Source organism: Brienomyrus brachyistius, chromosome 3, assembly GCF_023856365.1.
Source record: "Brienomyrus brachyistius isolate T26 chromosome 3, BBRACH_0.4, whole genome shotgun sequence".
In the NCBI taxonomy this organism is placed as follows: domain Eukaryota; kingdom Metazoa; phylum Chordata; class Actinopteri; order Osteoglossiformes; family Mormyridae; genus Brienomyrus; species Brienomyrus brachyistius.
In genome coordinates, this window is record NC_064535.1 from 3,315,606 (window position 1) to 3,341,182 (window position 25,577).

The following is a 25,577-nucleotide window of genomic DNA, read 5'->3' on the forward strand; positions in this document are numbered from 1 at the left end:
CTTAGGCTCTTCCTGGTTTTCGTCCCCTTTTTCCCCCAGCAAATGTATTGATTTACTGTAGCGAATAGCTCACCGTCAGCTCCTTGCTTTGAGCTGGGAATGTAATTGCTGTAATCAACATAATTACTAGTTGAGCAAAGACTGTACTCTTGGGAGAGATGGGCGATCAGGCTCATGTCACTGAGCCTCTGCCACCCCATCCTGCCTGGACAGCGGGAGGGGGGTGACCCACAGAGATTTGAGGGGGGGGGGATCCGGTTTTGAATTTAGTCATTATGAGCCGTTTCCTCTTCTGTCCCCGGCGGAGTGACATCGGAAACCCCGCTGTCTGATCGCATGTCTGCCTAATGATACGCTTGGAGGGGTAATGCAGTCCTCTTTGGCTGCTCGCCTTCCTGTTTCTGAAAACCGGAGGCCGGCCCTTTGTGGCCCCAGAACTGAACCACTAAGAAAGGTCTGTCTGTTTATGCTAGTGACATGCACTCCCCTGTATCCATAGCAACGTCCGTAGCTTGTAATCCTAATATAGAATCTCTTATTGCTACTGTGTTACAAAAGCATTTCTCTTTAAGTGTGTTTCTGCATCCAACTGACACACCCTGCCTTGGACTAGAACCGGGCAGATCTATTACCGTCTAGGACTGAAGCGGTAGTTTAGCCGATGACGTCGCGCGGTCGTACGGTTCTGAAGGCTTGTCTGACCGCTGATGCGATGGGGCCTCCTCAGGGACGTGTCGTCAGTGGAGCTGCTGATGAACAACCACCAAGGCATCAAGGCTGAGATAGACGCCCGCAATGACAGCTTCACCACCTGCATCGAGCTGGGCAAGGCCCTCCTGGCAAGGAAGCACTATGCATCGGAGGAGGTGTGTTTTTACACTGGGATCTCTCTCTGTCTCTCTCTCGAGCGGATTGGCTGCCGTGCTGGACATCTGAGGCCATTTATCTGCTGAGAGATGCCTTCACGAATGTTCACAAAAGTAACACATTAGTTGGTTAAGCGTGCGAACATTCTTGCATCGTTTTTAACGGCACCTCCTAACTACCCGCCAAGCTTGTAACACTCACTGCCAAGCTACTTGTTATTCTTATCTCCAATGCAAAGAAAATAATGTCTGTCCAAGTTTCTAGAAACTTCTGAGGGCCCCAGTAAAGGGAAAGGGAGTAATCCTAGTATGTTGACCCAGGTGGTACAGAGGTGTAAATATTGAAGAAGATGGATTGGACGTTAGAGAGTTTACTCCTGTTAAGTGTGTTTTTAAAAACACCCTGGGGATTGTGGGTAGAGGGGTGTGCTCTTTATTTATGTATAAAAATAATCAAAATAAACATGCATATTTAAGAAGGTTACATGCATGAAGTAAGTGGTTTGGAAAATGGATGGATGTACATGCATGAAGTATTGCAGCTGCTAAACCTGTGGGATTGATCCACAGCCATGTAGAAACACTGCATTTCAGGAGGAGAACCACAACTCTGACTTGAAGTTCTGCTTTCAGATTAAAGAGAAGTTGGTACAGCTGACGGACAAGAGGAAAGACATGATTGACAAGTGGGAGGACAGATGGGAGTGGCTGAGATTGGGTAAGTTCCACCCTCTCGGCTGCCCGTTGAACTGCCTGCTCGAATGGAAAGGGAGGAGTTAAAGGAATCAAATATAACATTTCAAATTGGGACATTGGTCATTGGACCATTGAAACAAATGGTCTCTCCTACATGTCTTGCCTTACTAAGCATGGTCAGAGGACATGGCTCCCTGTCCATGGCGACGAGGGGCTCCAGGGTTTGGTCGGGCCGTTGGGGCCCCAAGGTGATTCCTGTTTCTGTTGGAACCCAGTCTGAAGTTGAGGGTGCAAAGATGACACCTTGTCTGCCACACAAGCATAACCTCTCTGTGTAGCCCGGAATTCTGGGTTTGGCCAAGCTCACCGCGGAGGTGGTTGAGGAGTGCTGGGGTATCCCAGATGCCCTCTCACCACAGCTCTGCCCCCAACGCCAGCCGTCACAGTTCCTCAAACTGACGGACTTGTGGTGAGCTGGACTTAGGACTGCTTCTGGTCCATATGAAGCCCAGCAAGGCAGGGTTGCATCCCACTGAGGAACTGTGGCACATTTCCGCTTTCGGGTCAGTCTTTAAAATGTGCCCGGAGCGACGGCATGAACCTGCTGGTGAGCCTGCCGTGTCCTGTGCCAGTGCTGGAGGTGCACCAGTTCTCGCGGGACGCCGGAGTGGCCGAGGCCTGGCTGCTGGCCCAGGAGCCGTACCTGTCGAGCCGGGAGATGGGCCAGAGCGTGGACGAGGTGGAGAAGCTCATCAAGAGGCACGAGGCCTTCGAGAAGTCGGCCGCCACATGGGAGGAGCGCTTCTCGGCGCTGGAGAGGCTGACGACGGTGAGGGGGCGTGGGGGGGAGAATTCGGTGTCTGAGAGTTTTTGTAGAAAACAATGGAATTAGCGTTGTAATCGATTCTATATGTACAGTGACTAGGTAAGGTCAGATTTTAAGCAACATAACTCGTGATGTATCTGTGTGTTCTTTTTTTGTCTGCGTGTGTGTGTGTGTGTGTGGTGGGGTGTATTTGTGTGTTCTGTTCACCTGTATGTGTGGGGGGATGTGTTTTGTGCCACGTGTCTGCAGATGGAGTTGTTGGAAGTGAGAAGACAGCAAGAGGAAGAAGAGAGGAGGAGGCAGCCCGTGTCCCCGGAGGCTCTGCCTGCACCCGACTCAGACTCACAACAGCGGTGAGAACGTGTGTGATGTAGTGCAGTGATTTCGTCACACTGGAACCTGGGACGTCACTTTAAATTCAGTGATGTCATCGCACTGGAAGCCCTGAGCTATCTGGACATTAATATGGATGTTAAGGAGTGGGAGAAGCTTCTAGTAGATGGATGAGGTCTCATCTGAAGAGCCCCTCTGCTGTGTCTAGCTGTAAAGAAAATATGTATATGCATTATTAATCTTAATAGCCATACTTCATATATATGTAGGTACACATATATTTATGGAGTATCCCCACTGATCACTGGCCCTGCCTCCTCTCCTCTTTCCAGGGAAGGTGAGCAGGCCTCCCAGAACGGGCTGCCCTCGGACCAGGATTCCCCACGGGTTAGTTACCGCTCCCAGACCTACCAAAACTACAGCAGCTTTCAGAGCCGACGGACCGGCACCGAACGTGCAGGGCGTTCTGGACTGTGATAGGGTGACGTGGGGAGTCCCGCCTCTTCACGCCTCCCACCCTGTGCCCGTTTACAGCTCCCAGTTGGTAGGAAACAAACTGACCAGGCTTGTCGACCCTGTAATCGTAGGCTCCTGCCTGCAGGCCGTCCCCCCCACCCGCTGGTGAACAGTTACGGACCTAGAGAAACAATCCCCTTTTTCCTCCTACAGATTCTTGCATCCTTTGTGTATTTAACAGTTTATAACTCTGCTTCTTCACGAGGAAACCTCTGCTGTTCATTTTGATTAATTATTTGTGCATGTTTTATGTAGTTTGACCAGCTGATTCTTTCAGAAGGAGAGGAAAAATATTTTAAGAATTGACTGGAGAGACTTATCAACATTAGTCTACTGCAGCTTTACACCTATTACACAAAGTGCCTTTTACCACCACGGGTTGAATTTTTTTTTAGGAATTTTGACAGCAAATCGGCGTTTAAGTTGGTGTGAGGTTAGGCCTTAGAGTTTGAGTCATGTGACCTTTACTGCCCTGGTGAGCGAGTCGATCCCTCCGTCGTCATGTGGGCTCTCGTGCGGCGCATGGGTGCACATGGAGGCGTGTGCGCCCGCTGACCCGCCCGTCGTTTTGGCAAATGCCCATACGTGTCCATCTCTCTACCAGGGTCATGAAGACGACGGTCAGCTTGCAGGTGCATTCAGAGCAAAGCCACACCGCCGAGCTGCCATTCCTCACTTGAACAAGTTACATGTGCGATTGCTCTTTATTTTTCCCCACGTTGTCGATTGTACCAAACCAGTTGATGTGGGGGGGTGCAGCCAACACCTCGGGCCTTAGAGAGATCGATGGTTAAAAAACACAAAGGAAGGGGTCAAGCAGAGGGAAAGGCCCGAGACTCCAGCCATTTGCAACGTCTGCTGCTACATCTGGTGTAACGTTTGTTCATGTGTTGATAATGTTACGTCCCGTTCCGCACTTTCGTTTTTTTTTTTGTTTGTTTTTTTAAGGTTAAGCCTCTTGTATTTGAATGTTTGTTTTTTGTTGCATTTTGTCTGCATGGTTGCCTTTTCTTCCATGGACGATTAACGGCCTCCTTTGGTTCCTCCACAATAAAAGCTAAGCCAACTGAGACAGAAATGCACATGTTGTATATTCAGATGTTTTTCTTGTCTCCCCCCCCCAGTCATATAACCCCTTCACTTGTCCATTTAATGTTACACTCGTCGCATGTATAAGCATGTTGGTCACTAACCACTGTTTGTTGTGTTTTCTGTTTTTTTTTATTTATTTAATCCAGCTTCATCCACTTTTATTCATCCGGTTCATCATCTTACGGTTATTCAGTTTGTCATAAATGAGTTGTCTGCATGTTCTGTTTCATTTTTTTTAGGTGACCTGTTGACATCCTTGCACTATCTTCCCTCTTCAAAAGTACAGAAATGCTTTAATTCCCTTTACTAGTCAATATGAAACTGGAAGCTTTCATTTTGTTAAGCATCCAAGACACCTGTACCCACATCTGTATTTAACTCAGTCCCATTTATGTCTGTATATATTATCGTGAAGCGATAAGTGAAGCCATTTTCCTCCCCAGATTACTCAACGCTCTTGTCAGCGATTTGGTAGAAATGTTAAACAAGGTGGACATTAGTTTTTTCTAAGTCTGAAAATCAGAAAACATCAAGGGATGCAAATTCTGGGGGGGGGGGGGGGGGGGACACTAGCTTCCCAATTCCCCCGATCATGGTAATTAAGCATATTGGCGTTAAAACTAAACACAAGAGTGGTGGGCTTTTGTTCAGCCCCCTCTACGGACGCCTAGTGGCCATCAGCTGGGTCGGCCTACAGCATTCAGCAGCATCCAGCCAGTCATGCTGTGCGATCACTGTTGGCCAAAATAAACCACACGTGCGGAATCAACCAGGTTCAGGGCTGCAGTTAATATTCCTATGATCACGACTCGGAGAGCACAGCCTGGTGCAGTTATGAGTTTTTGGGTTGTCAGTGTATGAAAAGCTTGTAATTCTTATGAAATCTTCACTGTGTTCATCCTAAAACGAGCCACAGGCTGAGCTCACTGAGCATGTGCCGTACCCGAGTACCAGCCACACCTTCGGGCTGGTTTGCTACCGTACGCGTCGTCTCTGTGTTCGAGTAAGGTTTGGGAACTTCAGTGCCAGGATTCAGAGCATTACTTTCCTGGAGGCTCCCACAGTCGTCAGGATTCTACTTTTAAAAGCTGTCATTAGGGGCGTGGCTTCTGGAAGGAATGCCCCTCCAGCCTCGACCAATGGCGGGCCCCGCCTCCTGGAACAGGTGCTTTATGATTGGGTAAAGCCTTGTGATAGGTTGGAGTGTCTGTGACGTTGACAAACTTCTAATGGGAATATTGCCCTTCCCAGCTTTCTTACAAAAACTACAGCGATAATGGCGAGCTTTACGACAAGCGGTTTGAGTTGTGTGTTGTGTACTTTGCTACCTGTGACCTTGGCTGCTTGTCTGCGTCGTTAAAGCTTTGGTTTGGCAGTGTTTGCATGTCTTAATCCCTAATCGCTTTTATTTTCCCAACCTGTGATCTTTAAGTCCTCTTCCTTGTCTGCTGTGCTCCTCTAATTCTATAATCCTCAGACCTGGCAGTGATCTGCTACCCCCCGCCCCCCTGGCATCCATGTGGAGTTGCTCTGAGGCTAACAGAGGTTAGCGATGACGCTCCTTAACCCACTGCCAGTCCTGAGACCGACCTTTCCAGCAGAGCAGAGCAGCTCTGGGACGCTGACTCACTCTGTGACTCACTCTGACTCCCTAGTGCTTCAGTCTGCTTGGCCCTGTGTTACCGGGCATCTTGATTGTTAATTGAACCACCAGTTCAACAATCTGAGGCTGCTGTAACGGTTTTGGTTCAGTCCTTTGGCCTTCACTGGCTGGGCTGTTGGCCCCTCCCCTCGCTGGCCGTCCCATGGTCACATGGTTTCTTCAGGTGTTCTGCTTGGTTAACAGACACCGTTGTTCCCCCCCCGGCTCTGTTGTTCTGCAGGTAGCCTGCAGGGATTTTTGTGATCTGCAAGATTCCCCATAAAATTGGTCATTTCATAACTTATTAATGTTAATCTTTGTTGCTTGTAGAAGCCAATTTGATGGAGAGCATTTCCCCCCCTCCCAGTTTTAAGGTTCATTTTAAGTGGCTTATTTTTCCATGTCCCATTCCAGAAGGAGACTCTTTAGACGTATATGAATGTGCCCGTCTCCCTCATCGCTCTTTGCCCTTGTCGCCTTGGGGGAGGGCGTCCTTGGTTCACACAGCCTCTTTGCGCATGCAGCCCTGCCCAGCATCCACAAAAATGGCCTCCACGAAGTACGAGCGTCCACTTCACTTTTCTGAAAGCCTTCTTTCTCTCCTTGGCCCGTCGGACCTCGGCAGGATGGCGTGGACGGTGCCGACATGGTGAACGGCGTGGCGGAGCGTAGCTCGAAGGAACCCAGCCCAGCCCCCTCCCCCTCCACCGAGCGCAAGGGCAGGAGCGGGCAGGCCGCCACGCTGCCGGGCAAGGCCCAGGGCTCTCCATCCGCCCAGATGGAGGGCTTCCTGCATCGCAAGCATGAGTGGGAGGGTCACAATAAGAAGGCATCCAGTAGGTACGCACCACTGCTGCCGTGCCACCAGGGGGCAGCAGCGCTCCTTTCAAGAGACTGGTATTTGACCACAGTACAAATTAATCTTGAAACCAAGAAGTGACTTAAACCATGCATCAAATAACTGAGCACAGTAATCCCTCACATTGTGGATGTTCAGTTCTCTGAACTCTGCTTGATATCTAAAAAAAAAAATGAGAGAGCAGTAAAATAGTGCAGGCAGGTTTTGCTAACTACTGCCATGCACCTAAAATGCTGTCTCTCGTATGTGTGAAAAGCATGCATTCATTAATATCCCTTTGTGACTCACTTTTCCGTCTTGCCACTGTTTACCGGCATACAGATCCATTTGTCCGAAATGCACAACAACACTGCTGCTGTGAAAATCGACAGTATTCTGCTAAAAAAAAAAATAACTCGCGGCCAACGGGTGACACTTTATGTCCAAACACGGACAGGGCAGCTCTGACCACCGTGTCTCCGCAGGTCTTGGCACAACGTTTACTGCGTGATAAACAACCAGGAGATGGGCTTCTACAAGGACAGCAAGACGGCCAGCCAGGGGATCCCGTACCACAGCGAGATCCCCGTCAGCCTGAAGGATGCCGTCTGTGAGGTGGCGCTCGATTACAAGAAGAAGAAGCATGTCTTCAAGCTCAGGTGTGGCGCCACCTTGGGGCATGAATCAGCGAAACGGGAAGAGTATTTATTTCTGCCGTGACGAAACATCTTTAAAACCTCTTTTTTTTCTCTACAGAATTTCTGATGGGAATGAGTATCTCTTCCAAGCCAAAGACGATGTGAGTCTTGCTTTTTTAAAAAAAAAATTAAAAGGGGGTTTTTAAAAAAGTTCCACAAGGTGGACTGTCTCTCTTCTGCTGTGGGAGCTGTATAGACTACTGGTGAAGCAGAACACTATATTCACTATGTGAATTCTCTATACAAACACACTGACGTGTTACACAAGGATTAGACCTGCCTGCGTCGGGCCCACATTTAAACTGAGAGTAAGGAATGATTCCTGTGTCCCTTGTTTACCGACATCTTGTGTGACAGGAACTGAAGCTCGAGCCTCAGATATCCTGTCTGGATGAGTGTAGCTGCAGAGCTGCCTCTGGTTCTCCTTTGCACACCCCCATTTTTTTTTGATCACTTGCAGTGTTTCTTGTTGGGGGTTATTTACAAAAGCAGGTATGAATATTTGGCTGTAGATGGCCATGCCCTGACTGTTGTGACCTCTGACCCCGCAGGAGGAGATGAACACGTGGATCCAGGCCATCACGAGTGCCGTGACCTCAGCGGTGACCTCCGACGTGACCCCCAGCAGTCAGAGCACCCCGGCCTCCAGCCGAGCCCAGACGCTGCCCACGGGAGTCTCGCTGGCCACCGAGTCCAGCCCGGGCAAGAAGGAGAAGGAGAAAGAGAAGGAAAAGGAGAAGGAAAAGGAGAAGGAGAAACGCTTCAGCCTGTTCAGCAAGAAGAAATAGAGCCAGCACCCACCCCCCCCACCACCATTCACAGGGTCATTGCTTACCTAAACTCCAGTGAAATTCCAGCATGCAAGCTCTGAATCACAATCCCACACTTTGTGCCTCTACCGTACCAATTGGTTTTAGAAGTTACAGCGTTTCCTGAAAACGTACCGGGAAAGGAAACTCATCAAAAAACAAAAAGGGTCATTAAGCTCTAGGGTGTGAGAGTCCTGGGCAGCTTCCGTCAGACAGGATCAGGCAGGACCAGGGTTAGCATTTTTTTTCTTCTTCTTCTTTGAACTTTTTTCCCCTTTGGTTTTGATTTATTTTCTTCCCTCCTGTTTGACTCTCTTTGCTCATTTTTGTAATTGTCAGTAGTTCCTAGGGGTCTGGATATTTAAACATTTCCTCAATTTTGTGAGGCTGTCTTGGAAAGACAACTTACATTTTTTTGCTGTTAGAAAGCAAGGCAGCGGTGCTTTGAAACGATTCCTTTTCACTCAAACTGTAAAACTGCAGTGGCAAACATGAACTGTTTAATTCCATTTACTAATGAACTTTCCCCCAGTTATTGGCTCCAGTTAAGGTATATTGTCTATGCTTATACTTAGTATAGTCATGCATTAATTTGGATACAACCCAATAATAACCAATGTCAGTGTCACCTGTTAGCTATTTTCTGAGGCTCTTATGCAGTGATTGTGACCAGTAAGAATGTCGGCTGTTAACGAAGGATAGTATACGAGTTCATTTTAAATCTTAAATAATTTTTTTTTTTATCTTTTTTTGTTAACTTTTGTTGTTGTTCTTGAGTTGCATTATAATGTATGTTCAAATTATTCTAGTCCAGAGTATAAAAAACTAGATGTATTATAAACAATTTAAAGCATTGTTGTTAAGTGGAACAGTGGAAAACCGCGCATTTACAGGACAAAGTAATGTTACTCAAACGGCTGCTTGCTTGTTGGCTCTAGCACTGCGTGTTATCATTTTTTTGCTACTCTATCTCGCTATTTGATACATAGTGTGCATTTCTGTCACTGTAACTATTGTAATGAAAGTTTCCATCTTATTGCACAATCAAACGAGGCAGTAGGAAAGAACTCCTTCGCGATGGCTGGGTCGGTAGGTGCTTAGCGTGCCGCGAGCCCGGCTCTCAGATGTACGGGACGGCACCTGTAGACTTTTACCCTCTGTTAAATATGTGCGAAGTCATTAAAATGCTTTTAAAATTACTCTGTGGCATCTTGCTCTTTTTTATTATTATCATGTCGTTTGGCTCCTAGTTAAAGTGTACTTAGGCTATTTACATATTTATAATTCATACTTACATTTTTTTTAACATCAAATACAATTTAATTGATCCCGTTCCATCAAAGTAATGTGTTTTTAATATTGATTTTCCACTATTTTACGTTTGAAAACGAGTTGCTTCTTTTGGTGACGTGTACTGTATTCGACTTGCATCGCCCAAGCGCTGCGAAATACGCATCTTATGTATAAAGAACTGTCACCATCTAGTGGCTCTATTCCGCAATTGCAGTTTAAAGGGGACGGGAGTGAAATGATCAAATTAAGAGTTGCATAATTGTCAGAAAACGAATGATTTTTGGTTAATGTGAGAGAAATATCGTATCATATTTCGGAACTATGACTACGTGCACTTTTCTGAAAGATAAAAACTATTCTCTGGCGCAAAATCAATATTAGCTGCAGGGAAGCATTTGAGGGACAGTCTATGAGAAGCAGCACCGAAATACGATTATTTGCAGTTATTCGATTGCACTGTATACATGTCTGTATTAAGATGGGAATCCGGCGGTTTTGTTTAAATCTCAAATCTTTATTGATTTAATTTATTAATTTGGGACGGAATTATATCTATATATTCTTGATTTATGTATGTACTTTCCAGCTGAGTTTGATAATTTAACAGTGATTCCGAGCATGTATCTAGCTCTTCCGGTGCAAATGAGACTTGCCAAATAATTGGGTCGCACGCGCTGCGTGCCGCGCGTTTGAATTGTACTGTGCGGTCTGTTTCTACGCCAGAAGGGGGCGCAAGAAGACAAAGTACATATGACAGGAGCTACAGGCTTTCGCATACAAGTACGTTTTTATAATACCTGAAAAAAAGCCATTAAGACTAGCGATGCTGTATTTGCTTTCGGTCAGTAAGCGCCGCAGTCCCTGGAGCCTGTCGCTGGGAAGAGTTGGTGCTTGTGACTGTGAATTATAATTGTATGTTTGGCGATGTCTGTTGTACGTCGTACCATTTATAAGCAAAGCAGGTCTCGAATCTGTTTTGTGTTGAACAGCTCCAAAGGACACAGAGGGACAGTTTTGCAGCCAAATGTCTTTGAGGAAAATCATTGAAGGATCAAGATTCTGGGTCTGTTTCCCTCCAGAAAGTGCAGCTCTCTCCCAGGCAAACCCCCCCACCACCACCTTTTCATAGGCCAATCCTTTCAGGTGCCAGAGGTCAAAAACAGGCACCATTATTCTTCAGGGAGCAATAGATCGCCATTCATTCCCTTTGATCTGCTTTTATTCTTTTCCCAAGAACTCATGTCTAGTGTGGTCTGATGCTGGAAGTGAGCTGCAGCACCCAGTGTGAGGACATGATGGCAGAATGGCCACGCCTTGGACAAGAATTTCATCTCAGGCTGAAATACAATTTTACAGTTGCTTTTCGAGATGGCGTTATCCAGGGCAACATGCATGGCTACAGGAATAAATATGACATGAAAATTTGCTTGCGATGCGGGTTGCACATTTTTATTAGTTACAAATTGCTACAGTAACCACCAGGAAAATAATTCTAAAGTCGAATAAACAGTTTAACAAACTTACTCACTTAAGTGTTCTTAATGTGTCTGTGTTTCGTCCCTGTTGGCAGAACACAGGATTTATACTCCTGACTAGAGCAGAGTTACATTGCATTGATTGTGTATAACTTGGCAAACCTAAAAGCTTCTGTGCAATTCCACACCGGCACTAGCTACATATTTCATTGCGGCAATATTTCGAATTTTAAAGATGGAGTTTTTAGCTCTGCGGAAGGGAAACGTTTCATTAATTGATCACGTCAAAGTTGAAATCGCATTATCTAACCATCAGTCACACGTCACATTGGAACCGTTGCCTTAAAAATATGATCTGCCAATCTATCGTACATTAATGACCCAGCAGACTCATTCTCGTCAGAGCCGTGATAATATTTACGCCTTCCGGCTACAATTAACAGTTCTGATGGTTTTCTGGAACCTTCTCCAGTGAGCTGTTGGCCAAGTCCCAAGTTGGCACAGAAGATGCATCAGTTAACATGGAGCTTCGGTATGTGATGAATGAAGCACGGGTGGAAGGAGGGAGGATCAGACATTGCTGCTTTGAGGGCTAAACCTTAAAATGTGTATTTCTGTACAGATTTAGACAGGCTGTATGTCAATTAACCTGCAAAGATTCATCCCTGCGTTCGCGTGCAGATAAAATTATACCCAACATATCTAAGCAGAGGCACATATATACTGTATACATTTTTGTAACTGCTTTACCCAGTTTACCCATATACTCAAATACATTTAATTAAGACGTATGACCCGCCACCCTCAGCAAATTCTATCAACTTTGGGGAAAGTCAAGCAAGGCTAGAGAAATTCTAGCTACTGGCCATTGATTAAATTCTTTGCAATCTCGTAATGATTTATAGCTCATTAAGTCAGGTTAAGAATCTATGATGATGCCTCATGAAAAAAGTCATAGATTAACCCCGAAAAAGCAAAGGGAACAACCAATACCCCGTTTAGAAAAGCCCGGTACTGTACCAATACCGCAGTAATACGTGTTAGTATAATGACGGTATATGCAGGGTTGCGCGACTATACCTTTTTAAATCTTAATCTGATGAATGTTTACATCTGTGAGTTTTATTTGCAGCGCTGGCTGAATCCTAGATTATATTATTTAATTAACCGCATGTTTTTATTACATCCTGGCGCACGAAGTGTAATATTTACTGTAATATTTACTTTATGTAATCTTTACTTTATTATAACACGCACACAAGTATAAATGAAGAAAAAGCAAAAACAATTTCAATACGGTCAAAAACAAATTGCTGTGCCACGATCAAACCCGTACGTTTCCCAAAATGACCCTAGATTTAAAAGCGGGAAATGGAAATCGTTGGGGTTTTTTCTACCAATAAATACAGATATATAAAGCAATGTTGAGTGTATCTTGATGCGAAATGCTTTAAATGCTTCCAGAATGAATAAGTATTAATAAAATACAGGGCGTGATGTGTAATATGGTATACGTTTAAAAGCGCATGTCCACTTTCTATCGTATACATCGTGAGATAATATCAAATACTATAGATTATACAATGGAAACGCCTGCATTTCCGCAAAGCGCACCTGATCCAATACGTTACCGTTTATCACTTCATTTTACTAACAGCCCCATATTGTACTATCCAGCAAAAGGGGTTTCTCGCACGACTAGCACCTTCAGTTCCTCCGATTAAGGACCTTGGACAACGCTAGAGATATGAGGTTTCTGGTAATTGTAGTTCTCTCCGAAGTCGTATGTGCGTCACACGGCGGATCTAGAAACATCAATTCCCATGAGCCTTTGCAAAGTTGGCCGCTCTTATGTGCGGCGTCGGCAGCAGGGGCGGCCCTCAAGGCGTCGTAGTAACCGAGTGCTGCTATCACCTAGGAACCAGATCGCCTATTCTCGAAAACAGTACGTAAATACACTAGGTAGAAATACTACAGAGTGTAGCCTCCCTACGCCAAGTGTCACCTCAGATGTGGTTCACAGAATAAGGATTCTGTGAAGGTTTTCCCCCTGTTATTTGTTGTTTTAATTCTTTCCGCCGGTACCGGCTGTTGTCTCCTGCGTACTATGACAATTGACTGTCCGAAGCGGATACGGTCTTAGCTGCCCGTGCGAGATGCCTATCGAGCAGGAGGGACGCGCTGACAGCGACCGTGGCCGGACGCTGTCTCATTACTTGCCTTCGCTATGAAGTTGGCGGAAAATTTGCATTTCGGGGCGTCTTCGCTGGGAGGAAGAGGAGCGGCAGCCAGGCACTAGTGGCTGTCAAGGCAGGTTGCACAGCGCTGGTTTGTGGCTCAGCCTCGGAGATCCTCTGCTGATCGCGGCGGTGTCACAGAGGGATTTACTGCGATCAGATTTATGAATGGCAGTCTGACATTGCGTTCGGCCTGTTCCGTGCCTGTTTGCTAGATTTAGAAACATTTTCTTGTCGCTTTTGTAAAGCAGATGCATGATGACGGGCGTTAATTGTGACTAATGATAAAGCATCGGATTAGATTGCAGATAGTGTGTTTTTTGCGGTAGTCAGGTGCACTTCCAGTTGTGCACGAATCCCGCTTGTCTTGCAGTAGCAGCCGGTCCGCTTTAAAATGTGCCTGTTCCGTGCCCTGTTACCCGCTTGTAACCATGCTCGCTGAGGCGCCGGGCTTTCCGGGTGGGCGCCTTTCATCAGCAGGAAAACACAGATCCTTACCGCGGTGGAAAGAGGCGGAAAAGTTCATTGACGAAAGCGGACTCGATCCGGAGGAGAGGGGAGTTTGTCAGGATACACGGAGGTGAATTATGAATGGAGTTCGGGTGCATCTGGTCGTTAAGGCTCGGCACTGAGGGTAACTGCTAAAAAATAACACATTCTTCGCAAAAGCGGATAAAGTACAATTATGAACATTTCGATAATTTCATTGTGACAAGGGGGTATAGATTTGGACCTTCCCCCCCCCCCCCAATTTCTGTTGTAACGAAAAAGGTCGATGCATGGTGGCGCGTTTTGGTGAAGGGTTTATCTGAAGTTGCGGTCGGAATATCGGGGTAATACAGAAATTGTCGAGTATCATGGCCGACCGGACCGCTCCCCGATGCCAGCTGAGATTGGAGTGGGTTTACGGGTACAGGGGGCACCAGTGCCGCAACAACCTGTACTACACCGCCGGCAAAGAGGTGGTGTACTTCGTGGCCGGGGTCGGCGTGGTTTACAACACCCGTGAGCACACGCAGAAGTTTTACCTGGGACACAATGATGACATTATCAGGTAAGCACCTTAATCTTGGTGACTTTCCCTAAAAAGCCCTTCTTTGATTGTCAGAGCGCATGCTTGAAATAAACTTCTTGTATATAATATATCCATCCATCCACCCATCCATCCATCTATCCATCCATCCATCCATCCATTTTCTACCCCAGCAAGTGCTATAGTTTTCCCCGCCAAAGCGAAGAGCGTGCGCGCTCCCGACAGCTGCGGACGTGCTGCGCGTTCCCGGCGCGGCTCAGCTGCTAGGAGGTGCTGTCTGTCATACAGGCTCCTAGGGGGTTCTTTACCCGCACTGTTTGGTATAAAAGCTTCTTTCGTCATGTCATACGAAACCGCCATAAATTTTACGGAATTCCCTAGTCGGCGAGCGATGGCACACGTCTAATTAAAAACTGATTCCCATAAAAGACTGAAATCTTCCTCAAATGCCGGTGAAAAAGTCTTGCTGGAAACATTTATGATAGATTTCTCGACAGTATGTCTCGCCAAAAAAAATGTCTGCTGTTACTGTATATCTCACTGGAAAGTAGGCAGGTCTTATGTTAACTCAAACTGCATCATCAAGAATAAAGAAAAGGACTCATGTTCTTAAGACTGCAGAAAATCCCTGTCAGGGTTTGACAAAAATCCTCATAGCAGGCCTAATCTTTGTCTAGCACATATCTGTTATATCCAGAATGCCTATTTCACGGCGCGAGCAGTCTCTTTATCTCTCCACACATCAGTACTGTTTATTTATCCATCCTATTACACTCACCGTTTTGACACATGCATTCAGGAGATTCGGAGACCAGTGATGTAGAGACAAATCGGCTGCATTGCAAGGTTCGGATAGCAGCGTCTCCACGGCAGAGTGTAGGATTTGCCAAAGGATGAATGTCTCTCCCACTGGTGCAGTCACTGTGTGGTGGGCCCGTTCTGCTGGTGTGTTGCTTTCCAACAGCTTTCTCCATGGTGAGGCGCTGGCGTTAGTGTCACCGTCAAGCAGAAGGGCGTCTTGAGGGGGGTCCTCGAGCCCAGGAAGGCTGCATGACGAACCGTCGTTTCCACCCAATGATACCAGTGCGGAATCACAGGTCGGCAGCTTTTCAACCAGCCCTTAATGAAAGGGAATTGGACAGATGTGTTATTATTACAGCTGCTAAATGCAGGTGGTGTCATCAAGGAACTGACAAGGGCTCCCCTTGGTCAGTACCTCAGTATCCATTGGGGGGCACTTTACTTGTCTAGGAGTGTAAGGTTCAGGTCCTAGTAAGAGTATTTCAGGTGGGTCCTATTGGGACAATAATATTCTTTGTTACACTGGCTGTCCAGAATTTGACCAATCCATCACCCAGGCTGGTCTGAGAGGTTTTCTGGGTTTAACAGCTCTTAAAGAGCCTGTTGCAGCCCCAAACAGCCTTGTTTTCTTGTATACTCTCACTTGAGGACCCCAGGTGTCATTGTAGGGGTATGATGGTGTGTTGTGGGTTGGCGACATGATGTTTGCCGGATTTCTCTTGTGATATTAGTGCACGCTTTCTCGGATAAAGCCAGGCGCAGCCATCCTACAGTTCTGTTGCCTGATGGAAGCCTTTATTTGATGAGAAAAAGGCAGTTTGATTAACCTATTCAGCGCAGAAAATCTGGAAAATGTTATCACATCACTGCCTATGAAGGAACAATTTGTATTGTTTCATTTTGGAATAATTAGGAGTAATTTCACATCTCTCCAGTGGTTGTTTGCGGTAGAGGAACACTCATTCAGCCTGTCCCGTTATATACCAACTGGGATGCGTATCTACGCTTCAGCTGCGAAGACGGCTGTGAAATTAAATTTCCTCCCATCCATTTTCTTGCGTCCGGGTTACATTCTCATTTGGAAGGTTTTATCGCTGGTGCCATGTTGATGGATTAGCACCGTGCATAATTTTAGGACGGACCCGTCTTGCAGGCATCATATGGGTATTAATCAGCGGCATCTGGCTGTTGCCGAGGTTGGGGGGGGGGGCGATGAGAAATTTAAGTTGGGGGGGGATGTAGCAATCACCGTCTAATAGGAGTCTGGGAAACACCACCCTTAGGCGATTTCACCAGTGGCTTGTTGTGGTTTTTCACCAGCAGGAAGGGGAATGACTTGGTATCTGTGCGAATTTGCGGATGTTAAAGGATTTTGCTTCTGCTGTCCTTCTGTCAGTGATCCTTACAGTCACAGGGCAAAGCCAGGCCATCTCAGCCCCAAAGATGTGGGTTTATAACTGATCAGCGCTAGTTACTGTGTAATTAAAATGTTAGTCTAATAGCGGAGCTGCATCCACAATGTCTTTGGCTGGTCGGCTTCTGTCTAATGGGGGCGTGTCTCTCTCTCTCAGCTCAGCCCTGATTGGTTTCTTAGAGGGTCATATGGCAACTTAATATGAAGATTAAGATCCAGTTGTTTGTATAGACCTTCACCCAAGCATGTGGTTCCTCCAACTATGATGCTTCAAACATGTAGGTACTCCATGACACTTCAGCCAGCTTGCTTTTAGGGTTCACCCATTCCCAAATTCACATGTTGCATTTCTGCACTATTGAACTGTAATATACAAATGCTTGTTTCCCCATTCAGTGGAAGGTGAATTTACCAGTACTTGGTGCACAAGTACCGGATATACATTTCCAGGTAATGAGAATAATGTCTTCATTAATAAATAATTACAGAATGTTCCAGCTAGGTGTTACTGTACCTTTAAATCAGTGCGAGGTGGTGAACCATATCTGCTTTCCGCAGCTTTGAATAGGTGGCTGAGATATTGTCAGGAATTATATTCATGCACTGCTGACTGCTGAGCGCAGTCCTGATGCGGGTGTGAAGGCGGCAGCCAGTTTGTGGAAGCAGACAGCGCCTGACTTTGAGTTTTAAAAAGGTGTGTGCACACATAGACACATGCACGAAGCGGATATGAGTGTCGCTCTGGGAACGACTGGGCTTTCCGACCCACGAAGGTGCCGATGCTGCTTCTCAGAGGGAAGCTCCTTTCACAGCACCGGAGTCGACCAGGCGAAGCCTTAAAGTGGCTCGAATCGGTCAGGTGACCTTTGTGTCACAAGCCTGTCATTAGCGACCATGGATACCTGCTCGTGGTCCTTCAGAAGCCGATTGCTGGTCGATGGTCTTCCTGCGACGCGTCGCTGAAGCGTTGCATCAATGTCGAGAGCAGGCTTTGCGAGCTCAGGGGTGGGAGGTGGTGAGTGGGGTTGAAATTGCAAATGGGGGGGGCTTATTGCCTTGAGCTCCCAGATCACACAGCCCTGATCGTGTGGTGAGATGGGAGGGAAGCCAGAGGGGGGGGGGTTCCCAATTTACTGCCCGAGTTCCCAGTCGGACCCCCTTGCTTCCTCAGAGGACTGAAATGGGCATCTCAATTTTCTCTACATATTTCAGTTTGCCAAGGTTATCCACTACAGGTGGGTGTAACTGGAGGCACTGTCCCCCCCCCCCCCATTCCTGGTCCAAAGGGGCACCCTGCACCTCCTGTAGTTTCGGAGCCGCCTGGTGACATCGCCTCCGGTTTCTGTTTCACCAACAAGGCCTGGATAACGAGAACTGCCACCCCGCGTATTTCAGGGTGGTGCTCATGTACCCCGCGTATTTCAGGGTGGTGCTCATGTACCCCGCGTATTTCAGGGTGGTGCGCATGTACCCCGCGTATTTCAGGGTGGTGCGCATGTACCCCGCGTATTTCAGGGTGGTGCGCATGTACTCCGCGTATTTCAGGGTGGTGCGCATGTACCCCGCGTATTTCAGGGTGGTGCGCATGTACCCCGCGTATTTCAGGGTGGTGCGCATGTACCCCGCGTATTTCAGGGTGGTGCGCATGTACCCCGCGTATTTCAGGGTGGTGCGCATGTACCCCGCGTATTTCAGGGTGGTGCTCATGTACCCCGCGTATTTCAGGGTGGTGCTCATGTACCCCGTTTGGGCAAATCAGGATAAATCTATATGTCGCCACCATAGCTGCACTATTTTCCTGTTGATGGAGACCGACTGCGAGAGAAATATCTCAAGAAGGATTGAAACTGGTCACCCTTGAAATTATAGGGAGCAGCTTAAAGACACAGTAATGAATCTGCCTCCAGGGGCGTCTGTTTTTCCTTGTAATGGGGTTGTTCGCCTACGAAGGGGAACGTCACGCCATGTGCTTTTGATGATCCTAAAACGCTGCCGCAGACCCTGTGCCTGCAACCCCGTATGGGGTGTAACGCACCTGCCACTGAAATCACCTTGGAGTGCTAACTCAGAGATTAGCTTCATTATCAGCTGTTCCTTAGCGTTTCCCGCTCAAAATGACCCCAGCCCCCATGAACGGCTTTATCATTTTTGAAGTTCAAAAAATATATACAACCTCTCCCCTGGTTAGGATGGGGTCACCTTCCAATAAAGCTGTTGTAAGGCGAAAATGCATTTTAATTCAGTATACCTAACCCTAACAGACATCATATCCTAGCCTACCTTAAACATCCTTAGAACACTCAGATTAGCCTACAGTAGTGCAAAATTATTAACATGGAGCATATTTTAGAATAATTTATTGAATATTGACCTGAAGGTGAAAAACATTTATCCATTGTAAAGTCGAAATATATTTCTGTATAAATTTGGGTTTATTCAAAGAGACACTGTAAATAGTTTATTGGTCATAGCATTACAATCATAAAAAATTATGATAATGTAGGTCCTGGAGCCAAATATGTTATTTTATGTTGCCTTGACTTCTCCTTGACCTAACGGTGCCATTTAGGACAAGAGGCTGTGCAGTGAATGCTGGAAAATAACCAGCATGAGTCTGGGTGACCGGAACACCTCACCAGCTGATATTTCACTGGCACAGGTGAAGAGCGAAGGCCTCTGCTATCCGGTCTCCTGGGGGGTGGGGCTATCGCATGGTGCCGCTGACAGCCGGCGCTGCGTTGGGATGGCGTGCGTTGAGAGACGGGCCCCGAAGAGCGGCCCGGGCCCTGGTACGCTCTGGGGGTGGGGGGCATTGCTGTGCTGTTTCCCCTCCCTCACTGATGCCAGCCCTGCACCGTCTTCCGAAGAGAGCTGAAAGTGCATTAATCTGGTCTGGCTCAACGACGCAATTAGGAAATGGAGCTATTTCTCGATTCTGCCAGATCGCCTGCCCGCAGGAGAGACGCAGCTGCCTGCACTCTTCCAGAGGCTTTCAGGACAAAGACACTGCAAAATTTAATGCACCATTTTTTTTTTTTTTTATAATAATTTTTTTTCCCCCTAAGTGACTGGGCACATTTATGCTCTCAAAGCTAATTGCTTAATTACCTTCCTGCTAACGCGGCAGCAGACTTGCCTTGACTGCAGAACTTTCTTGCCAGCGATGATCGTTGTGAATTAAAATAAAGGGACAAATATTCATACTGGATTATAAATGTTCCCAGAAGGTAGAAACGTGTTTGCCAGCATTTTATAGTTAGATGGTAGCTATGGATTCAGAGTGACTTGAAGGTATTCCAGATCCTTCCTGCTTTGGTTGTTTAATTATCTATCTTCTTTGTGGGGGGGGGAGCATCCTGAGAGCAAAAACTATGGGGGGACTGGCACTGGTGGTTCAGAGCCCCCCCGTTTCCAAAACTAAATAAATAGCTAGCAAGTCAGAAGATTGTAGCTAGCCTGCTGGTTAGCAGAACAAGCTACTTCACAATCTGCTAATTAAGGAACGTGTATGTTTAATATTTAGTTTAGTAGCTCTTTGTGTCCAGCAGGGGGGCCCACGCAGTTTGAGTGATGGTAAGCATTGCCTCTGGGGAAGCAAGTGGCCCTTGCAGGATGGGTGCACTTCCTCCTGACTCAGCGATTTCGGCTTGCTGGAAATCCAGCAGAGTCGTCGGTTTGGGGTCGAGGCAATGAGTGGAGGGGAGCTGGCATGTGTGGAATGGGGGGGGGCTGACCCCATCATCCCTGTCTTTTGTGAAGTGTTTGCGTCTCCGAGTCGCACTGACCGGCTGATGAGAACTTAAAAATTTGTCAGGAGCACGATGGAACACGCAAAGTTTATTAGCCAAGTGCCACCTACTTCTTCGGAGCCCGAAGCGAAACTGCACAGCTTCTCTTTGAAGCCAACGGGGGCGGGGGGGCATGTGGCATAATCACACTCGGGCAGCTGTGAGACATGTTGCATGGCGTTTTCTAAATAAACTTAGTCAAAATCACCGTCTCACTAGGTGTGGCTCAAGGTGCTGGACGTGTGTGCATGAAATGGAACTTGATGACTTTTTGCCCTTTACCGTTTCATCAAAGGCAAACGTACATCCAGACGTGGGGTTTTGCCCTTGGCACAGGGCAGGGCTGCGGGTAGCTGAGATGTGGGGGGTGTGCATGGTAACTGAGCATATGACTTCTAATGATGACGTTTTCTGACCTGAATGTATGACTGCCCCCTCCCACACCCCCAAAAAACATCGCTGGAAGCAGAGCGTGCTTTTATTGCTTCAGTTTAACATTTATCATGTTCCACCAGCTCAACTACAGGTTGCTTGTGAGGGTGCAAAACCGAAACACTAAGTAGCATTTTTTTTAACCGGCTCGTGACTCCACCTAGTGGAGAGAGTGATCGTCGTCTTGTTGCGAGCCGCTGCCACAGGCAGCCGCAGACTGCTGCATCGGAATGGTGGGCAAATGCGAACTTAAGTGAGTGTGGAAACAGCAGGGCAATCAGAATCATATAATAATTAACCCAGGTGATTATGATGCTAATTTTCCACAGCATTTGCATAGCATTTTGTACTGGGGACTTTGATTCAGTAGGTTGGCAACACGTTCTTGCAGCTTGTATAATGGTGGTTCGGAACAGGTTTGTTCTGGCTCTGATTTCCGTCGGGCCTGACTTGGGTCTCGGGCTCGCAGGACGAGGCTCTGCCCGTTACATGTGAATCAGCTGCTGATTTATGCACCACTTACAAAGTTAAGTACCTCATTAATTAATAATGTAATACGAGAGAGATCATCTTCAACACCACAAGAGACTTTTTCTTTTCTCCTGCACACAGTCTAAGATGGAGATTGACCTTTGTGGTGCATATTCATTGCCATTTAATTATTTGTATAATTTTGCACAAATGGTACCGAACTCTAAGCAACGACGTAAGTGGATATGAATCGAAATAAGATCAGCGTCACAGCCAGATATTAGTCAATGTTAATGATATTAAAAGTTAAGTATAGGTATCTGGAGTAAACAGTGTATCACGACATCAGGTGCATGACTCATATTTTATTGCATAGCGTCTTACTCATGGGCAGTTTAACTGGAAGACGATGTCAAGCTGGCTGTGAGTTCGGTGGCTGCATATTTGAGGCTTTAGCACAGGGTTTCCCAATATCGGTCCTCAGGCATCTACAGATGGTTCACGTTTTTGCTGCCTCCCAGATCCCCTGTCAGTCCACGTTTTTGCTCCGTCCTAGATTCCCTGTCAGACTGTCCACGTTTTTGCTCCCTCCCAGATCCCCTGTCAGACTGTCCACGTTTTTGCTCCCTCCCAGATCCCCTGTCAGACTGTCCATGTTTTTGCTCCCTCCCAGATCCCCTGTCAGACTGTCCACGTTTTTGCTCCCCCCAGATCCTCTGTCAGTCCACGTTTTTGCTCCCTCCCAGATCCCCTGTCAGACAGTCCACGTTTTTGCTCCCTCCCAGATCCCCTGTCAGACAGTCCATATTTTTGCTCCCTCCCAGATCCCCTGTCAGACAGTCCACGTTTTTGCTCCCTCCCAGATCCTCTGTCAGACAGTCCACGTTTTTGCTCCCTCCCAGATCCCCTGTCAGACAGTCCATATTTTTGCTCCCTCCCAGATCCCCTGTCAGACAGTCCACATTTTTGCTCCCTCCCAGCTCCGAATGGCAGGTCCCTGAGGACTGGAATGCTGCTCTAGAGTGGTAGTGGACAGTGCTGAAGTGACAGAAGGGATTTGGGGGTAAAGGCTGCCCGTAGGACTGGGTCCCACGTTTCCAGAACTCGCCATTCGTGTAAGATTAGGCGCCATCCTGCGTCCATTCATCCGCCGCTTCATCCACCAGTCATTGCATTCAACAGTCGCAAATAACTCAGCTTGACTAATGACACCCCATGGAGGTGCCCACTCCTGGTTCCGGTAGGTTAATATGGGATGGTTTCTATTCCACCTCAACACTTAAGTTCCTAAATGAGTCAATTATTCTGCTGATTGGCCTAATTCCGCCCCCTTTTCCCGGCACTGATGTGATCAGCTGCTGAAAGAAAGCTGGTATAGATTATCGATAAGGGCAAAGAGTCCTCATGGCGTCATGGCCAGGGACCTTACAAACGGCTCTCTGCTACCCTGTCATCCGTCTTCATACCGAGAGATGAATCGACCTGTATCCCAGTTTGAAAGGCTGTGCTCTTGATTCATAGAAGTAAAGGTTTATAAAAGCTCTAGGTTTCTGTTTTCCTGCCAATGGGCAAAATCGACATTTCGTAGCTGGTGTACAGCAGCCTGTTTCATCATCTCCTGTGGCCATATGCGGTGGTCCGGGTGATTGACAGGGCCAGTATTTTTCTAGGAGTGACATGCAAACCTGCGCGATGGGGTGAGCTTTAGCTTTCGAGCTTATGCTGTTACTCTGGGGTCTCTGCAGATGTTTCAGCCAAAACCGTTTTTGTGACACATCGGCTTTTTTAGGCGATACCTAAATAACTTTAAACTTTGGGACGGGATGGGATGTCCTAAATTTTGTATTCTCATTGTTATACATCCCTCGCCCCCCCCCCCAAGAGGACAGCCTTAAAGGAAGGCATCGGCCCTCTGTTCTTCAAGGCGGATGCCTTCATCGAAAGCTTGGTTGGCAGAAGTCAGTCACTGTCATTGTTTGTCCTCAGAATGAGAGTCGCGAATGATCTTCGAAGTACAAGTATGAAGCGTTTAAAAAAAAAAAAATCTCAAACATCCTTTTTTAAACAATAGGCATTAATAAAGATCTGCTTAATTTCTACCTTAACATAAGGACTTTTTTTGAAAATTTAAATCGTGAAAAAGTAGTGATTCTACTTTCTTTCATGCTTTACCTACCTGTTGTTTCTCTGGATGTTTCCGGATCCTTCTGTTTGTTATTGAGAGGTTTCAAGGTTTCAGGAGAGGATGGGGCCATTACCATAAATGGCAGTAGATGGGAGTTTGTGGCCTGCCACATGATTCGTTCGCTGTATGGTGCAATTAAATTCTTGTCAAGTGCTTGGCAAGAGAGATCCACAATATGAAGGAAATGGAAGCTCAATTCCATGTGGTGTCGTGGAGAGCAGGTGTTCAAGGGCCCTTCTTCCTCTCCCCGAGTTCGGCGAATCAGCGAGGATCCCCTACACAGCCGCCTAGCCGATTTGTACATCTGTGCAAACGTGAAAGCAGATTGCCGCAAAAATCGATGCCACTGCCGGTTCCGGAAGTCCACGCCAAGGCCACAAACGTTCAGGGGCAATGGACAGCAGATAAAGGCGTAATTGATTATGCATCGGGACAGCCAAGAGAAGGCAGCTGGCCAAGGGAGCCATTACAGAGATGGTATATTAACTCCGTCACAGGAGCAGGCTGAAGCAGAGATCCATCTGTCTCCATGGGGAAGAAATCTGCTGAAGCTTGAGGTTGATGCAAGCTGGGTCAAGGGGTGCAAAAATCCTGCAGACGCTGTTCTGGAAACGGAGGGCTGGCCCACCATGATTTAGGAGCCAAGCAGGGAACTGATGGATTGGGTTGGATTCCCTGGTTCCAGGTGACAAGACTAACTGTGATGGTGGTTGGTGGTTAGGAGTGTGAACACTGAGGCTGCAGAGGTTTCCCCTCCCCAGTGGATTGCAAACATCCGTTAAGCACATTGCTAAGCATAGATTTTCCTGTTCTCTGGGGAGGTTAGGGACAGGGATAGGTTTAGCCGCCAAATCATGGGCTCTTGCTTAAGAACTCATTGATTTGACTTCCATTGGGAATATTATTAATCTTTAGTACTAGGTTAAAAATTAAAGTCAGCCATGAGCTACTGCAGTGTTTCCCAACCCAGTCCTTTGTGAACCCCAGACAGGTCACATTTTTGCTTCCTCTCAGCTCCCAGCTGACCTGTACCAGGTATTCTGTGTTCCTGATTGGCTGGGAGGACGTGGACTGTCCGGGGTTCCCTCGTGGACTGGGTTGGGAGACACTGAGCTACTGTACATCTAGGGGGGTTTCCCAAGAATTCAGGTGTGAACATTCAGCAGACTTCGTTAACTACTCATTCTTGCTTCTCGTATTTCTTCCAGAGCTACGCAGATCTAAAGAAATGCTGCTTTAGTTATCATACATACTGGAGCAGAGTTTCCTCTGTATTTAAAGACAAACGTCGTCTCGCCGTTCAGTTGATTCTCTGAAGAGCCTTCCGCTGAAGTGAGTGACGTCTCTTCAGACGTTGCCCGTGCAGAGTTTCAGGAGTGGTGTGCGGAAGGTACCATACTGTATAAGAGAAAAAACAAACAGGAAAGTAAATAATTAAGAATAAACAGCAGTTTTGCTTTTTATTTGCCCCCCTCTCCCACTCCCCCAAGCAGTACTGAGGTATTTATGAATTAGGTTATTGCTTTTTCTTTACCGAGAAATGCATGTGGTTCTTCAGGGTCATTGCTGACTATTATTAGCGTGCTCTGATTTGATGCCTGCTAAGAATAGATGGTGTTTTACTATTCTTCCATTTTTTAATTATTTTTTTGGGCTGAGCAGATGGTGGTAGCCCTCAGGAAGCTGGCTGCCGACCATGTAGGGGCATTCATGCTTATTACGAAGGAGCGGCATTGCAGGTGGATTCCGTCGTCACGGAGAAGCCGGCCTGAGCCGGACAGGCGGGCCTCCTGGCAGCGGAAGATCCCCGTGCCTCACTGGAAGCTACCGCAGTCAAAGCCCAAAGAAAAAGCATCTTCGTTCCAGTGACTGCAGACTTGCTCGGAAAGACAGACTTATTTAATCAGAGGTTTAATTCAGCACCACTGCCCCCCTCCCTTCCTGCTGTGTCTATTTTTATTGCATGTTGGTGTCTGCTTTACGCAGGAGTCGCCTAAGCGGCACAACAGAAGCCGGCCAAATGTCTCCTTCAGTTACGGAAACGCCGGCCGCTGCGACCGCGGGCCTGTTTGTTTTGACAGCGGACGTCGTCCCGCTTCCACCTGAGGTGAAGGCGGCCGGATGTCACGGCC

At 47.1% G+C, this 25,577-nt stretch overlaps 2 protein-coding genes across 9 annotated transcripts in view; both read left to right on the plus strand.

Annotated features, from left to right (window-relative positions):
- Positions 1-9,515, plus strand: part of LOC125738347 (spectrin beta chain, non-erythrocytic 1) — a 73,002-nt gene extending 63,487 nt beyond the window's left edge. For all 3 annotated transcript variants that reach the window (XM_049007209.1, XM_049007210.1, XM_049007211.1), the window contains 9 exons: positions 728-866; positions 1,500-1,584; positions 2,195-2,391; positions 2,638-2,741; positions 3,054-3,108; positions 6,597-6,811; positions 7,295-7,468; positions 7,566-7,608; positions 8,059-9,515. In XM_049007209.1, coding sequence (XP_048863166.1) covers positions 728-866; positions 1,500-1,584; positions 2,195-2,391; positions 2,638-2,741; positions 3,054-3,108; positions 6,597-6,811; positions 7,295-7,468; positions 7,566-7,608; positions 8,059-8,295 — 1,249 coding nt within the window. In that variant the 3' untranslated portion in view covers positions 8,296-9,515. The remainder of the gene's footprint in view (positions 1-727; positions 867-1,499; positions 1,585-2,194; positions 2,392-2,637; positions 2,742-3,053; positions 3,109-6,596; positions 6,812-7,294; positions 7,469-7,565; positions 7,609-8,058) is intronic.
- Positions 9,516-12,990: 3,475 nt separating this feature from the next.
- LOC125738113 (echinoderm microtubule-associated protein-like 6) overlaps positions 12,991-25,577 on the plus strand; it is a 78,213-nt gene continuing 65,626 nt past the window's right edge. For all 6 annotated transcript variants that reach the window (XM_049006742.1, XM_049006744.1, XM_049006743.1 and 3 more), the window contains exon 1: positions 12,991-14,375. In XM_049006742.1, coding sequence (XP_048862699.1) covers positions 14,179-14,375 — 197 coding nt within the window. In that variant the 5' untranslated portion in view covers positions 12,991-14,178. The remainder of the gene's footprint in view (positions 14,376-25,577) is intronic.